General features: G+C 37.4%; 1 protein-coding gene across 1 annotated transcript; it reads left to right on the top strand.

Moving 5' to 3' along the window:
- Positions 1–14,768: 14,768 nt before the first annotated feature.
- LOC126618137 (uncharacterized) lies at positions 14,769–17,385 on the top strand. Its single transcript, XM_050286232.1, has 4 exons — positions 14,769–15,038; positions 15,141–15,916; positions 16,778–16,918; positions 17,371–17,385. Exons 1-4 carry the CDS (start codon positions 14,777–14,779, stop codon positions 17,383–17,385), a joined length of 1,194 nt encoding a protein of 397 aa, XP_050142189.1. The 5' UTR covers positions 14,769–14,776.
- The last annotated feature ends 2,802 nt before the right edge of the window (positions 17,386–20,187 follow it).

The raw sequence follows: 20,187 nt of genomic DNA, 5'->3' as shown, positions 1-20,187 counted from the left end.
GCAGAAAGTGCTATTGTTCAATTCCCGTTTACGTTTGTTTCCCGGTAAGTTACGTTCTAAGTGGATTGGACCGTTTGTTATTACTAACGTATCTTCTTATGGTGCCATCCAGATTCAAAGTCTCAAAACAGGTCATGAATTCCAAGTGAACGGACACCGTTTGAAGCCATATTATGAGAACTTTGTTGAACAAACCGTGGATGATATTTCTTTGGGTGCCGTGGGCACAAATGGAGAATGAATGGGCTTTTCGTCCGGCTGTACGACGTTAAAGAAAGCGCTACTTGGGAGGCAACCCATGCAATTCAACAAAGGAAGACCAAGGAATTACTCCAATTCCAGATTTGCGTTCCTAAACTCTTCACTTTGTTATTTATTTCGAATCTGCCTATTTAGTTGTTTTAGTTGCTGTCTGTGTGTTTCTTTTTGTTTAGTGTGATTTTATGCTTGAAACATTGAGGACAATGTTTGATTTAAGTATGGGGGGGTAACTAAGTGTTTTAGATGCAAATTCGTGGGATTTTATCACCCTTAACTTGGAGACTTGTTCCTTGCTGTTTTTAAGTGTTTTTGAGCAGTTTTGGTGTGTTTTAGTGTGTTTTGAAGTAAAAATCCGAAAATCACATAAAAATTTGAAAAATTTGTTTTAAAAACCCAAAAAGAGTTGTTTTTGTGTGTTTGTTTGTGTCTTAGGGTACCTTCCAACACAATGATGAGGATTTGGTTTTTAAGTGCATGACTGTTAAAGAGAGTGATTAACATGGATGAAAGTTTGATTTACTCTTTGTTTATGCTTGGTTGTGGTTATAACTTATGAATTCACATGCAATCATAAAAGAAAAAAAATCAGTTTTTGTAACATGCTTGAAGGAAGGAACTCAAACTAACGCTACAACCTTGTGAGACTTGAGCGTAAACGTTTATTTGGAGAGTTAAAATCTGTGCATTCTTTGTTTTCTAAGTCGTTGCATGATCTCATTATTCCTTGCTTGGTTACTATTTAGAAGGCGTTTCATCATTTAGTTCCAAATGCTAGAACTCATGCCCATTTCATTCAAAGCATGTTATTGATTTGCATAACACATATTCAAGATAAAGTTGTGTAGTTACCACCACCTTAGCCAAACTGCCGTGTATCCCATATCATTTTATGTTTAAGTTTAACCCCGTTGAGCCTTGTTTAGCCTATGTTGTTGTTAACCCACATTATCCTCACCTAGCCTAGTTTAGGACCATCCATACCCTTGTTCTTAAAGCATAGTAAAGCATGATTCGAATTGAATTCCTTTTGATCTATGTTGGCAGAAACCAAGTGTGGGGGAAGTATTTTTCATGAGGAATTGTGTGCCATAGGCACGGCAAAGAAAAGAAAAGAAAAAAAAAATTTCGTGGAAAAAGAAAAAATTGAAGAAAAAAGTATGAAAAGTTTGAAAAAAAAAAAGAGTTGAAAAGTTGAGAAAAAGAGTTCCAAAGTATTGTTTGTTGAAGTGAGGGTCCAAAACAATGAATTCGGCCCTAAGGAGTTGTTTAAGTCTCCCCCTTGTGTGTTAAAGTTAACTTCTGCACTCTAAGTGAATTTGAAGTCTCAATTTCATTACTTTGCTTACTATCGCTTGAAGAACGTTTGTTTTCCCTACCCTTTCTTTGTTAACCAAAACCCCAAGCCCCGTTACAACCCTTAACTTCTATCTTGAGTGTTGTGTATTTCAATTTGTGGAGTTTGAATTTGGTATGAGCATATGGTGTCACTGGTTCTCGCATCTAAGTAGTAGCATTCCATTCCTGAGATCATATCTAAACATGCTTCTTAACTCTAGAAATTGCGTTCTTTGTGATACATATATGTGAGCATTCGTTTTCATATCTACATCAATCTTCTCACATATGACTAGTGTAGGGTGTGTAGTTAGAAAATCTGAGTGAAAATAGAGTGTATATCTTGTAAGGAATTGAGGGAATTCTCTAAGGCATGTTACTACATTCAAAGCATTGTTTTAATTGATTACTTGTGAGCTAGTAAGTAGTGGCTTTAATTAAGTACGTGCTTGTGTAAAGACGACTCAAATCGGTGGGGATAACAATCTTTAACATGTCATGTGCATTGGAAATCCCTGAGGCAAACGTTGGAAGGTTTAGGTTTGTTTTGGTTAATTTGTTTCGTTTTGTTTCCTTTCTTTTGTTTGTTTTGCTCGAGGACTAGCAAAAGCTAAGTGTGGGGGAATTTGATAGGAGCATATTTATGCGCCTTAGTTAGCTAGTTCTTATGCATTTCCATGGTGTTTTCTTAGTTAACGTAGTCTTTTAAGCTAGTTTTATGTGTTTTCAGGTTTTAGAGACAAAGTATGCAAGGAAGTGCAAAATGGAGCATAATTGAGCTAAAATGGCGTTTTTACTTATGGAGCACAAGGAATGGACGAGTTGAAGGTCAAAGGCAGCTTAAGAAATGAAGAAATGAAAGTGAAGAACAAAGAATTCAGAATTAGAACCCAAAGTTTCTAAAGTTGGAAGTTTCTATTCTTGGAGGTTTCCATTTGTGAGAGTTTCTATTCTTGGCTTTGGGCTTCTAGATGACCCATCCTTACATTCTTGGACATTGCCGCACCATAGGCCCATCTCTAAATCCTAACCCTAGCCGCACCTTAGGCCTTATTCCCACTAAAAATCTGATTGTTTTAACCTAATTTCTGGTGGATTTGGGCTTCTAGAAACCCTAATCTGATTACCCTAGGGTTTTGGATGCCTATATATACTCATTATAACCCCTAGATCAGATCACCACCTCTCATACACAATCATTCACGCCAGAAATCTGCCCTTGCATTCTGCCGCACCTTCCCATCACCAAAGTCCCAAAATTCTGCCCAAAAATCATCCCTAGCCGTACCCCCATCAACCCTAAACCTTTCCCTACCATTCCCCATCCATTTTACACCCTAAATACCACCCAAAACCTGTTCTAAACTTCTCTGCCGCAGCAAGGAGGAAAGGGAAATCATTGATGATCTTGCTGCCAAGTTGGAGTCTTCTAGGTGTTTTCTTTCTTTGGGTTTTAATTTCTAAATTTATGTATCTTTGCTTTGCGAGTATGAGGAACTAAACCCCTCTTAGTTAGGGGGTGATTCGAAACCATGTACATGCTTGCAATATGATTTGATTACATTCAGTTGTTATTTCATAAGTTGTGGATTCAATTCGTTCATCTATTTGATTGATAACTTATTTGTGTATGTTGATTGAGAGTGCACACTTAGTTTTCATGCATGAATATGATGCTAGATTATGAGGAAGTTTCACCTAATAGTTACAATCTTATAATCACAAGTAGTGAAGGTCGCTTGAAAACGATCGCGTTGAATGAATTCTTGGCATAAGTTTCATGCAATTCATAGTAACGAATGCTTCGTCAATGCTTATGTTTTTCATAGAACTTAATGATTCTTGCTTGTATCTCTATTATGCAATTCATGTAGGGAACTTGTAGGGAATGCTTTGGGTTGTCGTATGCAATCATCCAACTCAATAACTCGTTGAAAAACTGAGGGTTAATTAGTGCAATTCACAGTTAATTTGGGGCGTTGAGTATTCATAATTTATTGGAAGACTCTGCCGCAGCAAGGAGGAAAGGGAAATCATTGATGATCTTGCTGCCAAGTTGGAGTCTTCTAGGTGTTTTCTTTCTTTGGGTTTTAATTTCTAAATTTATGTATCTTTGCTTTGCGAGTATGAGGAACTAAACCCCTCTTAGTTAGGGGGTGATTCGAAACCATGTACATGCTTGCAATATGATTTGATTACATTCAGTTGTTATTTCATAAGTTGTGGATTCAATTCGTTCATCTATTTGATTGATAACTTATTTGTGTATGTTGATTGAGAGTGCACGCTTAGTTTTCATGCATGAATATGATGCTAGATTATGAGGAAGTTTCACCTAATAGTTACAATCTTATAATCACAAGTAGTGAAGGTCGCTTGAAAACGATCGCGTTGAATGAATTCTTGGCATAAGTTTCATGCAATTCATAGTAACGAATGCTTCGTCAATGCTTATGTTTTTCATAGAACTTAATGATTCTTGCTTGTATCTCTATTATGCAATTCATGTAGGGAACTTGTAGGGAATGCTTTGGGTTGTCGTATGCAATCATCCAACTCAATAACTCGTTGAAAAACTGAGGGTTAATTAGTGCAATTCACAGTTAATTTGGGGCGTTGAGTATTCATAATTTATTGGAAGAACAACTGAAAATCGTTTTGTTTGCAAGTGTGACATGTGTGGAGAAGAACCTCCTAACTAGCCTTTTATCCATCCTTTTTATTCAAAACGTTCTACAATCTGTTTTGTTTTCAATTTTCGTCCAAAACCAATCCCCATTTGTTTTGAAATCTTAGATTAGTTAGAAAGTGTTTTGATTTGTGTTTTTAAGTGTTTTGATTCAAGTTTTCACTCAAATTCGTCCAAGTTCTTGTTAGGTTCTCAAAACTGCCCAGAAAGTGGTTTTTAGGCAGTTTTGAGTCATTAGGTTGCTGTTTTGAGTCTTAGGTTTGTTTAAGTGTTTTAACCTTTAGTTTTGCATTCTTTGAGTCTAGTTTAGTGGTTTAAACTTTGTTTTTGAGTTTTTAAGTCAGTTTCCAAGTGTTTAGCAATCCCTCCTAATCCCCGGTCTAGAACGATCCCTACTTACATCTCTACTACAATTTGACAAAAAGAGGGTTTAATTTGTGTGCTTATCTATTTCGCATCAACATACTTTACTACATTTGATAAAAAGAGGGTTTAATTTTGTGTGTTAACTTTGCTAATCTCTTGGATTGTTTTCTTTCGAATTATTGTATTTTGTTTAAGTTTCTGTTTAAGTTGCTGATTTGTTTTGTTTTCTTTGTTTTTAGGTACTAGTTTATGACCCGTAGCTCACAACCTGTTCGTGAGCATATCTCCGACTTTGACGGTGATTTTGAGAGGACTTTGAGAAGGAAAAAGAAATTGCAAGAGTCTAATCCTCCTAGTCCCGAGCCTGAATTAGAAGAGCAAGAAGTTGAGCTTGAAGAGAAGGCCACGGCACAAGTGGGTGGAGAAGAGCAAGGTATAGCCATGGACAACCGTACGCTCAAGGAGCTTGCCGCCTCGGGTTTGGATAATGCCGCACCATTGTGTATCCAATTGAAGGATTTATTTTGAAAAACATGTTCATTTGAGCAACATCATATAGCATGCAATTAACAATTAAAGGCGGAATCATGCTTGCATGCACTCAAAAACAAAACATTACCATGAAATTCAAAGCCTAGTAGATTGGTGAACCAATTATCAACTCAAAACAAAGTGAGTTGAAATTATTACCTTTGTAGATTGCTCTTTGCATAAGCAAAGGCTAATCACCCAAAGAGATAGGGCCTTCATTCCTTGCTTCTTAGATCCATGGATTTGGATGGAAAATAGGTTTCTCCAAGTTCCCAAAATAGGGAACCTCTAAGTCTCTTCACCAAGGTTTGATTGTAGAAGAAATGAGTGACCTTGGAGTAGTAGGATTGCTAGATGTACCCTCCAAGGTGTTGGCCTCTTTAGAGAGAAAATGGAGAGACAATTCTCACCAATTTTCCCCCAAAATAAACCCTTAATCACTTAATGAATATTTGGCTATAAAGTCCTTTATATAGTCCCTTCAAATAAGTGACCTAAAGAACCAAAACCCTAATTCATCATACATGGCCGGCCTACCTTGGGATTTTTGGGCTTTTGGGCCTTTGTGAATCTTTATTCATTAAGTTGTCATACAACTTAAGTCAATGGGCTTGACGTTCGACGCCCATTGGGCCTTAAGGTCCAAAACTATCCCGAGGTCTTTAACGAACTTATTCGTTTGATTAATTAACATATTAATTAATCCTTGCCATAAATAAATGATTAAACCATTTAATCATTCTTACTCATTTCAGTTTAATCTTCAATCTCCACCTTTTATGGTGTGCGATCCATTAGGTTCCTTTTAGCGAGGTAGTGGGCGATTAAAACCATTTTACATCGATTGTGAATTGAAACTATTTTCAATTCTCCCTTTAGTGATTACACACGTTTAGGGCTTCCACAAACCATGAGTGACACCTAGCAGCATATCATGGTTACCCAAGCTAATCAGAAGAGGATAGAGAACCTATTCAATTTGGGATTACAAATGCAATACGGTCCTTCTCTAATCCAATACTCTTGACCACATTGTTTGGTATGATAGTTTATTTATTCATGTCTACTATCCAATGTGATTCGTGTGCTTATATGATTTCCTTGAATGTGATTTGGAACGCATTCCCTAATCTCATTCATACTCTGGCCAGAGATTCCAAATCATATCATAGAGTATTCTCCCTCAACTGTTTGAAGGTTAGAGATCCCTTGTTGCGCATTCACTTGTCTCCATAGCTAAGTGGCTTAACCCCAACGATGCCGTGGACACCCCGAGGGGGTGACTTTGACATAATCAAAGATCAAGGACTTAACCACAAGACAACTGTGATGCCTCAGGTCAAAGGACTACTTTGCATTATCCCAACCATGAGTTCTCATGTGACATGGAATATAAGAACTCTTCGTTGATCACGTTCAGTGAACTCATTCTCTATTGAGCACCTACGTACTTGTCTTGATGTCACACACACCAATGACTCGAGACTAATCACTCTCCCTGAGAGAAGACATAGTACGTACTGATCTTAACGGACTGTCAACGCCCAATTGACAATCCTATGATCAGGAACGTTTAGGATGTGTCTACGAAAGAATGGTCTCATGAATCTAACTTTATTAGATTACATTCTCCCAATCACATATTCCTTGGACTTTATCGTTTAAGCATATAACATTTATATGAGACGGCTCAAACAATAATGTATGCCCTTTATATGTAAAACTAGATTAGTTTAACATGTGAAATGTCCGTAAAGTATCATCACATGATTGGCTTTAGGGCACATTTCCAACAATCTCCCACTTGCACTAGAGCCAATCAGCTTGGTCATCTTGATGATACCTCTTCTGTAGTCATTTCATAAATAGCTGAATAGTAGGCCTAGGCAGTGGATATCTATGTGTGTTATCCACAGAAGTAACCTTGAGAATAACGACGTCACCATTATACATGATTCTCAATCATGTGGTTCAGTCTCTCATTTGTGTTCGGATCTTGATGAGACCTTGATTCCCAGGCTTGAGCTATCGCCCCATTAGTGTCATACACTTTCTGGTTGGAATCGAATAGAGAGTTCATAAATGAACTTTCCCATCCAAACAACATTGTTGTAAACTTCTATATGGCAATATATCTTGCATTCATAATGGAACACACTAAAGTCATTACTTTAATGTTTCCATCCAAATATCTCTTTAGTCATAATAAAGAGATATTTGTTTATCTCTTCATTCATAATGAAGAAACATCCAATGATGGATCAGATTCATAATCTAATACATTTACGCTTCCATTACGTTACTCTACTTCTTCCTCATTCTTTGAGGAATCTATCCTTAAGTATTTCTTAAATACTTAAGGACTCACTTGACAGTTGCCACGGTTCTGATCCTGGGCTTGCACTGATATCGTCTTGTACCGTTCTAGGTACAACTCATATCAATGTTTTTCATACAATATGAAATACATAAATCACCTTTCTGCTTATGCATAAAGGATTCAATTTACGCATTATTTCTATGGGAGTCAAAGGGTACGTTCCCTTTGAGAAGGGCAACTTGCTAGTCTCACTAGAATCGTCCTTCTTATTGAAGTTTATCATCATATGAGAAACTTCCTAGCATCCATTGTCTATTATTAGGGATTGATATAATCCAATTATATCATGAAATATATCATTATAGATTTCCATCCCATGTATATAGACTATATCTCCCATATACATTCTATCTTCATATAATGTATTAAAGTCATAACTTTAACGAAGAAGTATTCTTTTCATTTCCAAAATTAATATATCATATATACTTAAATTTTAGGAACATGATTAACTCCCACTAATCTTTTGTAAAACTCGTAAACAAAAGATTCATTTACATCTTGATGAGAAATCAAACGATTTGATCCTTTTTCCTCATAAAATGCAAATAGCTCCCACTAACTTGCTAAGATCCATGATGGATGGATCTCTACAACTTACATGTCTTGTGATTTATAGTTTTGGACATATATTATCAAGACTATCTTAATAATGGTTTCGGAAACCCATATTATGTCAAAACATTGAATCACCATTTTAGTTGTAGCTAGCAATCTTCGAATTAATTGAAACCAAGCCTATCTCAAAGATGGTTTCTTCAAAGTCAACCATTCTCTTTGATTGTAGTTACCTTAAGCTACCAATTAGCTATGAAGGTTTCATTATTTCGAGTCAAATGGTACTTTACCATTTCCTTGAGTATATATCGTATATGCACTCAATGTAGTCATAAGGATTTTCATTCTTATCGACTACCTTGGAGCTTGTGGTATAGGAACTAGGTTGTTATATTTGTTGATTACTATCTTGTCTCTCAAAGAACCCATTCTTTGAGTTCTATCTCTCGTTCATTTGCTTTTAGGCAAATCACATTGTAGAATTACAATGAACTACCCAAGAAAACAACATTTGTTAGTTGGTTTATAGAAGCGATATCCAAAAGTTATTTTAAGGATATCCTACAAGATTGTTATCAAACAAATATTGCTTATTAGCACACAACCCCAAATCTTTAACATGCTTAAGATTTGTCTTTCTTTTCCAACTACATCTTATGGAGTCATGAAAATATTGGAAGATCTTCTCATCGACAATCATATTGTTTTAGAAGTATATATCCTATATATGGGTAATATATAACATTTAACGAACTAAATCTTATTCAAGTTCGTTCTTCTCCTAATGGAGAAATACATTATCTTATGATGCTATTTTCCTTGATATATTTCAAGGAAACTCATCTAAAGTGTTACCTTTCCTTGGATCAAATCTAAGGAGGTAAATACTTTAGATATCTTACTCATCTATTTACATTTCTTGAATTCTTTGAAACCTTTTGCAAAGTATTCGGACTTGTGTTTATTCAAAATAAACTATAGTCCAACCGAGAGTGATCTTCGGTGAATGTCATATAACATGAGTAGTATTATGTTGTGGACAAGTGCCACTAACATCTAAGTGAATTAACCTCAACAACTTTGTGATTCTTTCTTCTTTCCAAAAGAATAAACATTCGAACATTTCGCCTCTATACAATTTTAACAAGAAGGTATTGGATCCGGATCTAACGATCCAAAACATCCTTTAGTTTCACCAACTCGTAACTTATGTTTTAGAGGTATCACAATTTAGTTGGGATTAGTCACTACCTTGCAACCTTTTGGGTTTTAAGCATCATTATATTCTAAACAGTTAACACTACCATATCATCTCTACTATAGAGACAATCAATTACTATAATCCAATTTCTTTGGTAGTTCATATGAGGAAGTAAGTACTATCCGCTTTCGCAGAGATCTATATCTTATTCACGTTCCGTATGTGAAGCACCTTTTCTTCTCTCATATATCTTCTACTTCTTATTAGTCACACTTTTACAACGATTTGTAAAATATAGTTACTAATACGGAATCATACATTCAAGTAGAAGAACCAACTGTTTTGAACTATTCAAGAACATTTTACAACACCTTCAAAAGGTGTGTTCTTGACACTTGCAAGACATTTCTTGCAAATACCCCTTCCAATGTCCATCCTTTCATAAAGAAAGTTTGTTCCCTTGGAGTTATTTATCTTCTTTATTTGACTTTCACCTTTGACTACATTAGTCATGGTCCCTAAACTCCCACTATCTCTCTTGAAACCTTTTTCAATTGTGTTATACACATCAAACAATTTGGAGAGTATGTGGTTACTGTTCACTACATAGTTTACAATAAACTTAGTGAACCATTTGGATAGGGACACAAAGGTGAAGTCCTTGCCTAGTTTCCGTGTCGTTTAAGTGATTTATCACTTCAACACTCAATGATTCAAAATCATCATAAGTCCATGTTGATGTACTATTTTTGTCAACCAACCATTATGTTCTAAACATAATTACAAACCTTCAAGAGTTGTACAAGGCAACTCTCATTTCTTCATACAACAATTTGTAAGTGAAGAAACATGGCACATAACGTGTCCATGCCTTTGTGCTTTCTTCTCAAGTTCTTTGTTCATTTAACAAAGAAACAAGCACTAAGTGTTTGTATTGACTAAGAGTTGTTCAAAGCAACTCCTATTTCTTCATACAACAAATTGTAATTGAAGAATTATGACATTAAAAGTGTTGTCCTCTTTATGATAGACCTTTTCTAACATATTCTTCTAATGATACATTATCAATAGGAAGATTGTGAGGATGAGACTACTTTGGTACTTTTACAAGCCATTAAAGACAATCTATGGTTTTGTAGTACCAAGTCCGTAAACTAAACGTTCGGCTTTTATTTGTCAAGTGTTGGATAGCGTTTGCAAATATATTGGTAAACAAATACATAACGAATATAGATTGATTGATTTTAAGCCATTTGATTCGGGTCTTTAAATCAAATAGCACCACCCACTATTTTTGGCAAATTCCATATCCCTCATTGGAATTCGAGAGTTTTGGATGAAACTCTTAGTAGGTTATGGGAGACTCACTACTACCAAGCCCACCTCAGAATTATATCATGTTGGCTTGCGTTAATAATAATGAGAGAGTACGCTTACTCATTTGCAACAACCTCTTGCAAGTACCCATCTAGTTTGGCCTCTAGAAAATGATGCCTCAGAATTATATCATGTTGGCGTCATTGTACTTAGTTAAGTCATTCCCACCATGCCTAGTTCGTGTAGGGGTTCAAGCATAGCCTCAGAATTATATCATGTTGGCTAAACTCGTTGCCTACCTCACTTCATCATGTATGTATATAGAACTCCTCCTGAGTGTAAGCACGCACTTTGTACTCCCCCATTATAGGGTGAAGCCGGTGTACGAGTCACAAACGATCGGAGCCTACCACGGTGGAAGGCCACGAAAGAATGTTCTAAGCACTCTCATGCTTTCAACTTAATATTGGTTTGGTTGAGGGTTTTAGGTCTCATCACATATCAATATACATTTTAATCTCTATTAAAACAATTTTGGTCCTATTACAACTATTGGTCCTTATGATTGTTTTAGTTGTACATAATACTCCCACTATGCTTTTAAAACGGTTTTTAAAGCAAGAGTATATGTTACTACTAACATAAGGTTTGCATTCATTTGATGGACTATATAGTTGCCTTAGGGCCTTAGGATGACTATGAACCTTTGTTTAGATTCAACACGAGCCTTGTGTTGAATCTCGGTCTAGGGATGGAGATTGATTTTAGTTACGCGTTTAATCACATTAAGGCGTGTTGTCTTAGGGGCGTTGGACCCAATTACTTCATTTTCATGCATATCATATAAAGCAAGAAAAAAATACTTCAAAGTAAAGGATGAGCTTATGCTCATTACAACATTTGCATAAAACAAATTACCTTAAAGTAAAGAAGGACTTATGCCCTTTTACAACATTTGATCAAATCAAATAACAACCAAAATCTAATCTACACATTCCCATGGTTCAAACAAATTTGAAACGGCCTTTCACATAGCTCAATTATTATAGGCTTAGGTTCATAATCATCCTTTAATTAATTAACATTTTAACTAATTAAATTGAATGCAACATTTTCATTTGGTTTTTGTATCCATAAAATTGATTTAAGTGGAGCTAAACAAAATGAAAATCCAATTCTCATTTAAAGAGACAAAACAATTTTGTTCTCATCCTATTTGGGCCATCATGCAATAACCACAACTTTTTGGGCCATATTGCGAAAACATAAACTTTTGGGGTCACTTTGTAAAAACACAAAAGTCACTACTTCATGTAAATACAACTAGAACCCAAAATTTAAATAAATTCAAAAACTTCATTAAAGGAGCAAAACAATTTGTCCTTTAGCGTTTTTAGGCCTTAACGTCAAAACGTAAACTTTCGGGTCAAAGTACAAATACACAAAAGTATCAAAACTTTATGTAATTGCATAAAAGCCCCAAAAATACCCTATTTAATTAGGGTGGCCGGTTTTTAGGGATAAAAAGGAGTGGTGGGTGTTTTGATTTATTAGTTTTGTCAAAAACAATCAAGTAGTGCTTTCACCTTTCATAAAAATAATATATGTTTTGATGATTGATATTTCTTTCATCATTTATACAAATATTTAATACTTTCATAAAAATAATATATGTTTTGATGATTGATGTTTCCATCATCATTTATACAAATATTTAACACTTTAAATACATGATAAATCATTTGAAAAACATATATCATAAACTTTATGAAATAAATCAAAACTTTGAATCAAAACACAAACCTTTGTGTTCTTGGCAAGAACATCAAGAACATATGAAGAACATCCATGAAAACCCATAAGAGCTCCATGAATGTTTTCATGCAATAAAACTCAAATTTTTATCATTCAAAATGAGGCTAACATCCTAGGGTACTTAGGGGTTCCAAAAGTCACCTTAAAACCATTTTAACAAGACAAACATGAACCCAAAAAATCACCCTTTGGATTTGGCCGAAAATCCCCAAAATCATGACACCAAATTTTAGCTCCAATATTCATGCTCATATGAACTACATCTACAACATTTGAGATGGCAAATTTTCAAACAAAATTTACATTCAAAGAAGCAAGAATAAAGCTTGTAATAATTACAACTTTTAAATCATAAACTTATGAACTACAAAACCCAAAAGGATTCACCAACTACTAGACCTAGGCTCTGATACCACTTGAAGGATTTATTTTGAAAAACATGTTCATTTGAGCAACATCATATAGCATGCAATTAACAATTAAAGGCGGAATCATGCTTGCATGCACTCAAAAACAAAACATTACCATGAAATTCAAAGCCTAGTAGATTGGTGAACCAATTATCAACTCAAAACAAAGTGAGTTGAAATTATTACCTTTGTAGATTGCTCTTTGCATAAGCAAAGGCTAATCACCCAAAGAGATAGGGCCTTCATTCCTTGCTTCTTAGATCCATGGATTTGGATGGAAAATAGGTTTCTCCAAGTTCCCAAAATAGGGAACCTCTAAGTCTCTTCACCAAGGTTTGATTGTAGAAGAAATGAGTGACCTTGGAGTAGTAGGATTGCTAGATGTACCCTCCAAGGTGTTGGCCTCTTTAGAGAGAAAATGGAGAGACAATTCTCACCAATTTTCCCCCAAAATAAACCCTTAATCACTTAATGAATATTTGGCTATAAAGTCCTTTATATAGTCCCTTCAAATAAGTGACCTAAAGAACCAAAACCCTAATTCATCATACATGGCCGGCCTACCTTGGGATTTTTGGGCTTTTGGGCCTTTGTGAATCTTTATTCATTAAGTTGTCATACAACTTAAGTCAATGGGCTTGACGTTCGAAGCCCATTGGGCCTTAAGGTCCAAAACTATCCCGAGGTCTTTAACGAACTTATTCGTTTGATTAATTAACATATTAATTAATCCTTGCCATAAATAAATGATTAAACCATTTAATCATTCTTACTCATTTCAGTTTAATCTTCAATCTCCACCTTTTATGGTGTGCGATCCATTAGGTTCCTTTTAGCGAGGTAGTGGGCGATTAAAACCATTTTACATCGATTGTGAATTGAAACTATTTTCAATTCTCCCTTTAGTGATTACACACGTTTAGGGCTTCCACAAACCATGAGTGACACCTAGCAGCATATCATGGTTACCCAAGCTAATCAGAAGAGGATAGAGAACCTATTCAATTTGGGATTACAAATGCAATACGGTCCTTCTCTAATCCAATACTCTTGACCACATTGTTTGGTATGATAGTTTATTTATTCATGTCTACTATCCAATGTGATTCGTGTGCTTATATGATTTCCTTGAATGTGATTTGGAACGCATTCCCTAATCTCATTCATACTCTGGCCAGAGATTCCAAATCATATCATAGAGTATTCTCCCTCAACTGTTTGAAGGTTAGAGATCCCTTGTTGCGCATTCACTTGTCTCCATAGCTAAGTGGCTTAACCCCAACGATGCCGTGGACACCCCGAGGGGGTGACTTTGACATAATCAAAGATCAAGGACTTAACCACAAGACAACTGTGATGCCTCAGGTCAAAGGACTACTTTGCATTATCCCAACCATGAGTTCTCATGTGACATGGAATATAAGAACTCTTCGTTGATCACGTTCAGTGAACTCATTCTCTATTGAGCACCTACGTACTTGTCTTGATGTCACACACACCAATGACTCGAGACTAATCACTCTCCCTGAGAGAAGACATAGTACGTACTGATCTTAACGGACTGTCAACGCCCAATTGACAATCCTATGATCAGGAACGTTTAGGATGTGTCTACGAAAGAATGGTCTCATGAATCTAACTTTATTAGATTACATTCTCCCAATCACATATTCCTTGGACTTTATCGTTTAAGCATATAACATTTATATGAGACGGCTCAAACAATAATGTATGCCCTTTATATGTAAAACTAGATTAGTTTAACATGTGAAATGTCCGTAAAGTATCATCACATGATTGGCTTTAGGGCACACTTCCAACACCAATATCCCATGGCTGCTCAAGGTAAAACCGAAGAATTCGAATTAAAGTCAAGTTTGCTCCACCACATTCCAAAGTTCCATGGGCTGTCCATGGAGGATCCGAACAAACATTTGAAAGAGTTTGAAGTGGTGTGCTCAAGTATGACTCCGGTTACCGTTGACGGAAGTATTTTAAAGATGAAGGCTTTTCCATTCTCTTTAATGGACAAAGCCAAGGATTGGTTATACGAGTTGGCTCCCGGTACAGTTACATCTTGGGAGAGTATGAAGAGGGCGTTTCTGGAGAAGTTTTTCCCAACTTCTCGCATCATTCTTCTTCGTAAAAAAATAAGTGGAATTCAGCAAAGCCAAGGTGAATCTTTTCCATCTTATTATGAACGATTTAAATCACTTGTTGCTTCTTGTCCACAGCATCAGATGAAGGAGGAGTTACTTCTTCAATACTTTTACGAAGGTCTTTTACCACTTGAACGGCAAATGTTGGATGCTTCCGCGGGAGGAGCTCTAGTGGATAAGACACCTAGGGATGCCAAAACTCTCATTGCGAATCGAGCACTCAATGCACAACAATATGAAGGTGTTGGGCAAAGAGACACCCCACGGCCACATCATGTCAATGAGGTAAGTTCTATTTCTGAGTTACAATCCCAAATGGCTAACCTTACGTCTATGTTATCGCAGTTGGTTGAAGGCCCCAAAATGCAAGGAACTACAATCTGTGGTGTATGCTCCATTCAAGGACACCAATCTGATCAATGCCCTCAATTAATTGAGAATGGAGGATGGGAATCGGCCAATGTTGTGGGTTATGGGAATCAAAACCAACCAAGGAATGATCCTTTCTCCAATACATACAACCCGGGATGGCGTGACCACCCCAATTTCAGATGGAGAGATGCACCACAATATGGCCAACAAAGTGGATTCCGACAACCCCCGGGTTTCTTTGCAAGGCCAATGGAACCACAACCACCTCCTCAGGCACAATCTTCCCAAACTAACCCAGGTACGTCTATGAATGATGATAAAACATATCAGTTACTAACCACCATGGCGCAGGGAATGCAGAACCAAGCAAAGGAGGTTAATGAGCTGAAGAAGCAAATGGGCCAAATGGCCGAATTTTTGGGGCAATTCCGTGAAAATGGTAAGTTACCAAGCACTACGGTGGTCAATCCAAAGGGTGGCTTCGAATCTGCAAAGGCTATCACATTACAAAGTGGAAAAGAGGTAAGAAACAAGGAAGATGAGAAGATACAACTCGAAGAAGATGAGAACACCTACCCCACGGCAAGGGTACCATCACCCATGCCGCAGCCATCGAAGACATCCCATCCGTCCACCTCAGGTAAGAATGTTCCAAATGTTATGATTTCGAACACTAATCTGCCCAATGTCCCCTTTCCTAGCAGATTTTTGCAATCAAAGAACGAAGAGGAGGAAAAAGATGTTCTAGAGACATTTAGAAAGGTGCATGTCAACATTCCCCTCCTTGATGCCATAAAGCAAATCCCGAAGTATGCCAAGTGTTTAAAGAAGCTTTGTACAACAAAGAAACGTGTCCGGGAGAAAGAGGTGGTACATGTAAGTGAAAATGTCTCCGCCATCTTGCAACATAAACTACCCCTCAAATACAAAGACCCGGGAAGTTTTACAATTCCATGTGTCATTGGTAATACCCGTTTCAAATCTGCCATGCTAGATTTAGGAGCATCTATTAATGTTATGCCATATTCTGTGTATGCATCTATGAATCTAGGAGCACTTAAACATGATGGTGTAATCATACAATTGGCCGATAGATCTAACGCTTATCCAAAGGGAGTTTTGGAAGACGTTTTAGTGCAGGTTGATCATTTAGTCTTCCCAGCGGATTTCTATGTCCTCGAAATGGATGAATCGGACCATGCCCCTTCATTGCCCATCCTCCTTGGAAGGCCATTCATGAAAACGGCTCAAACGAAGATTGACGTGGCCAAAGGATTAGTCACTATGGCATTTGGTGGTGACATGATTAGTTTTAAAATTTCTGAATCCATTGAGACTCCTAATATTGTTCATTCTTGTTGTGCCATTGGTAAAATTGAAAAGATAAGACCGAACCATTCAGCACCAAGCACGAAGGATGCATCAAGAACCATGCAAGACGAGGGAATTGGAGTGGAGTACAAGGACTATACGGCCACTGCCCTCAAAATGCTCAAAGTGGCCGAAAGCACCATGGGGAAGAATGTTCACATTGCTGCCACTTCATCACATCACATAAGTAAGCCACCTAATCCAAATCCAATGCCATTTAAAGTTGATAGGTGGTTCCCTTCTTTGGTGCAGGTACCCAAGCAAATCCCCGATGGTGGGCGTATGAACATGAACCTCAGGCAACACAACGCACCCATCAACAAACATCACTATCCATTTCCGTTCAAGGATGTAATCTACGAGAACTTTGTGGAGCATGTTGTGGAGGATATCCCACTTCATGCCGTGGGTTCCAAGGAGAAGTGAAGGTGTTCATCGTCCGGCTGGAAGACGTTAAAGCAAGCGCTTTAAGGGAGGCAACCCATTTATTCTGCTTGATTGTCAATTTTATTACTTGTTTAATTATTTTTGGTTATGATTTTCTATTTTGAAATATTAACAAATATACAAGGGATTTTTGACATTAAACTTCATGAAATGAACAGGAATCTGGGAAATAAAGAAACATAGCATAATACAAGAGGAAAAGCCTCCACAAAGGCTGCTTGGGAGAGGTCGTAGTAGTCGGCGGAGTTGCAGTAGTTGGCGGAGTCTCAGCAGTCGGTGGGGCCACGGAAGGAGGAGGTATTAGAGGTTGATCAGTTGGAGCTTCACTGCGCGGTGTCGCCCCAGAAGACGAAGGCAGATGCTGTTGGAACAAACCCACAAACCTCCGGTGATCAAGTAAAATCTGACCATCAGTTTCCTGCAGCTGGTCAATTTTCCTCTTCATGTTTGTGGCATAACTGTGTGCAAGCTTATGCAATTGTTTATTTTCATGTTTGTGTCCTCTAATCTCCTCTTTGAGACTCTGTATTTCAGCCACCAACGATTCAACGTGACGGGTTCGAGCAAATAGCCGTTGAACCATGTTGGACACAGAACCTGCACACTGCACGCTAAGAGCCAGAGACTCCTTAACCGCCAATTCATCAGACCGTCTAGCGAGCAATCTGTTATCTCTGGGGGTGACAAGGTTCCGGGCCACCACCGCAGCAGTCATGTCATTTTTCATCACCGAATCCCCAACGGTAAGAGGACCAGTAGGGGATATGAAGGACGGGCGCCATATGTTGTCTGGAGAAGGCGAGGCTGCACCTTCACCAATGTTCAAATCAAAACGACGATCAGAAGGGCCAGACATTTTTCAGATGTTTTGAAGAAAGAAGAGATCGGACAGATTAAGATTTCGGAAGTGCAAGAAGGGAGTGTTTACAGGAGGGAGCTCAAGTGTGTTGTGGAACAAAATTAACGCCTCTATAAAAAGAAGAAATCAAAGAGGCGCTCATCAGAAATCGAAGAAGCGTCCTCTCGCAAATCGAAGAGTCGAGGCTCCTTTCTCAAAAGCCGGATTCTTTTCTCAAAAGAGGCGTTTCATTTGTCAAAAAATGGGCTTGCTCAGAAACCACGAGCCCCGGATTTCAAAAGATCAATTTGTCCAGACGTGTCGTCACTCGTCACATGCAACTTGCAGCTTTGCGGAAATTACGAGCAGCTTTGTCAGAAAGCGCGTAATTTGTACTATTCATCCATCCACCGGCTGCCGACAATGAGTGAGAGAATAGTTCCGGTTGTGAAGAAAAGCCCTATAAGTATCTACCTTCGCCTTCCACAGCAAAGGCACACCCTCTCAGCACTTCTTCATCTCTCTGAAATGGCTTTCCAACAAATCCTCTCGAGTCACTCAGTGTTCCTTATTCCCTGGGATACCCCTGCAAACAACCCATCCAGAGCACAAGTATTTCATATCATAAAGGTTGAGAGCACGAGTATCTCATATCATGCTTTCTCCCTGTGCTTTCTCTAGCCAGCACCTGCTCTCGAGTACTCATCATCTTATGTTTCCGCTTCGTCTCTCACGTATAAGGGAAGTGAAGATGATACCTCGAAGCATGTGGAGACAACGTGCTGATTCATCCTCAACTAGGGACAAGGAGAAAGAGAGCAAGAGGTGGGGGCACTTGGAAAGATTGAAGAAAGAAACAGACCAACACCTTTGCCTCGTGCCTGCCCGCCGTGCAGAAGAAACAAGCAGAGAAGAATGCAGACTGCACTCTGATATTCCCCGCTCAGAATTCCAAACCAGTTCAAGATCAAAGCTGTGGAAAGTCAACAAGATCAACTATCTCCAAAACCAGATTTGCGTTCTGAAACTCTACTCTGTCTGGTTTTTACTTTGCCATATTTGTCATGTTTATTTTTCGTTTGTTATTTGCTTGTTTTTGGTGTGAGTATATGCTTGAAACATTGAGGACAATGTTTGATTTAAGTGTGGGGGGGGGGGTAACTAGTGTTTTGCATAAAATTCGTAGAAAATTATCACCCATTACTTCTAGTGTTGTTCCTTACTGTTTTAAGTATTTTTTTTTAAGCTGTTTTGGAGTATTTCAGTGTGTTTTGACATAAAAATCCGAAAATTCATAAAAATTTGAAAAATTGTTTTTGAAAATCCCAAAAAGAGTTGTTTTTGTGTGCTTATTTGTGTCTTAGGGTACCTTCCAACACAATGATGAGGATTCAGTTTGTAATTGCATGACTGTTAAAGAGAGTTATAAACATGGATGAAAGTTTGATTTACTCTTTATTTATGCGTGATTGTGGTTATAACTTATGAAATCACATGTAATCATAAAAGAAAAAAATTAGTTTTTTTTGTAACATGCTTGAAGGAAAGAACTCAAACTAACGCTACAACCTTGTGAGACTTGAGCCTAAATGTTTATTTGGAGAGTTAAAATCTGTGCATTATTGTTTTCTAAAGTCGTTGCATGATCTCATTATTCTTTGCTTGGTTATTACTTAGAAGGCGTTTCATCATTTAGTTCCAAATGCTAGAACTCATGCCTATTTCATTCAAAGCATGCTATTGATTTGCATAACATATATTCAAGATGAAGTTGTGTAGTTACCACCACCAAAGCCAAACTGCCATGTATCACATATCGTTATATGTTTAAGTTAACCCCATTGAGCCTTGATAGCCTACATTCTTTGTTAAACCACATTATCCTTACCTAGCCTAGTTTAGGACCATCCATACCCTTGTTCTTGAAGCATAGTAAAGTATGAGTCAAATTGAATTCCTTTTGATTAATGTATGGCAGAAAACAAGTGTGGGGGAAGTGATTCTTGTGTGTGTGTATGCCAAAATCATTCATAAGGCACGAGTAGAAAAGAAAGATTCGTGAAAAATAGAATGAAAAGAAGAAGAGCTGTGAAGAGAAAAGGAGTTGAAAAATATGTGAAAAAGAGTTTTAAAGTGT

This window comes from Malus sylvestris, chromosome 4 (genome assembly GCF_916048215.2).
Source record: "Malus sylvestris chromosome 4, drMalSylv7.2, whole genome shotgun sequence".
Lineage (NCBI taxonomy): Eukaryota > Viridiplantae > Streptophyta > Magnoliopsida > Rosales > Rosaceae > Malus > Malus sylvestris.
Note: the sequence above shows the minus strand (reverse complement) of the source record. Positions and strands in the feature narration are given on the sequence as shown.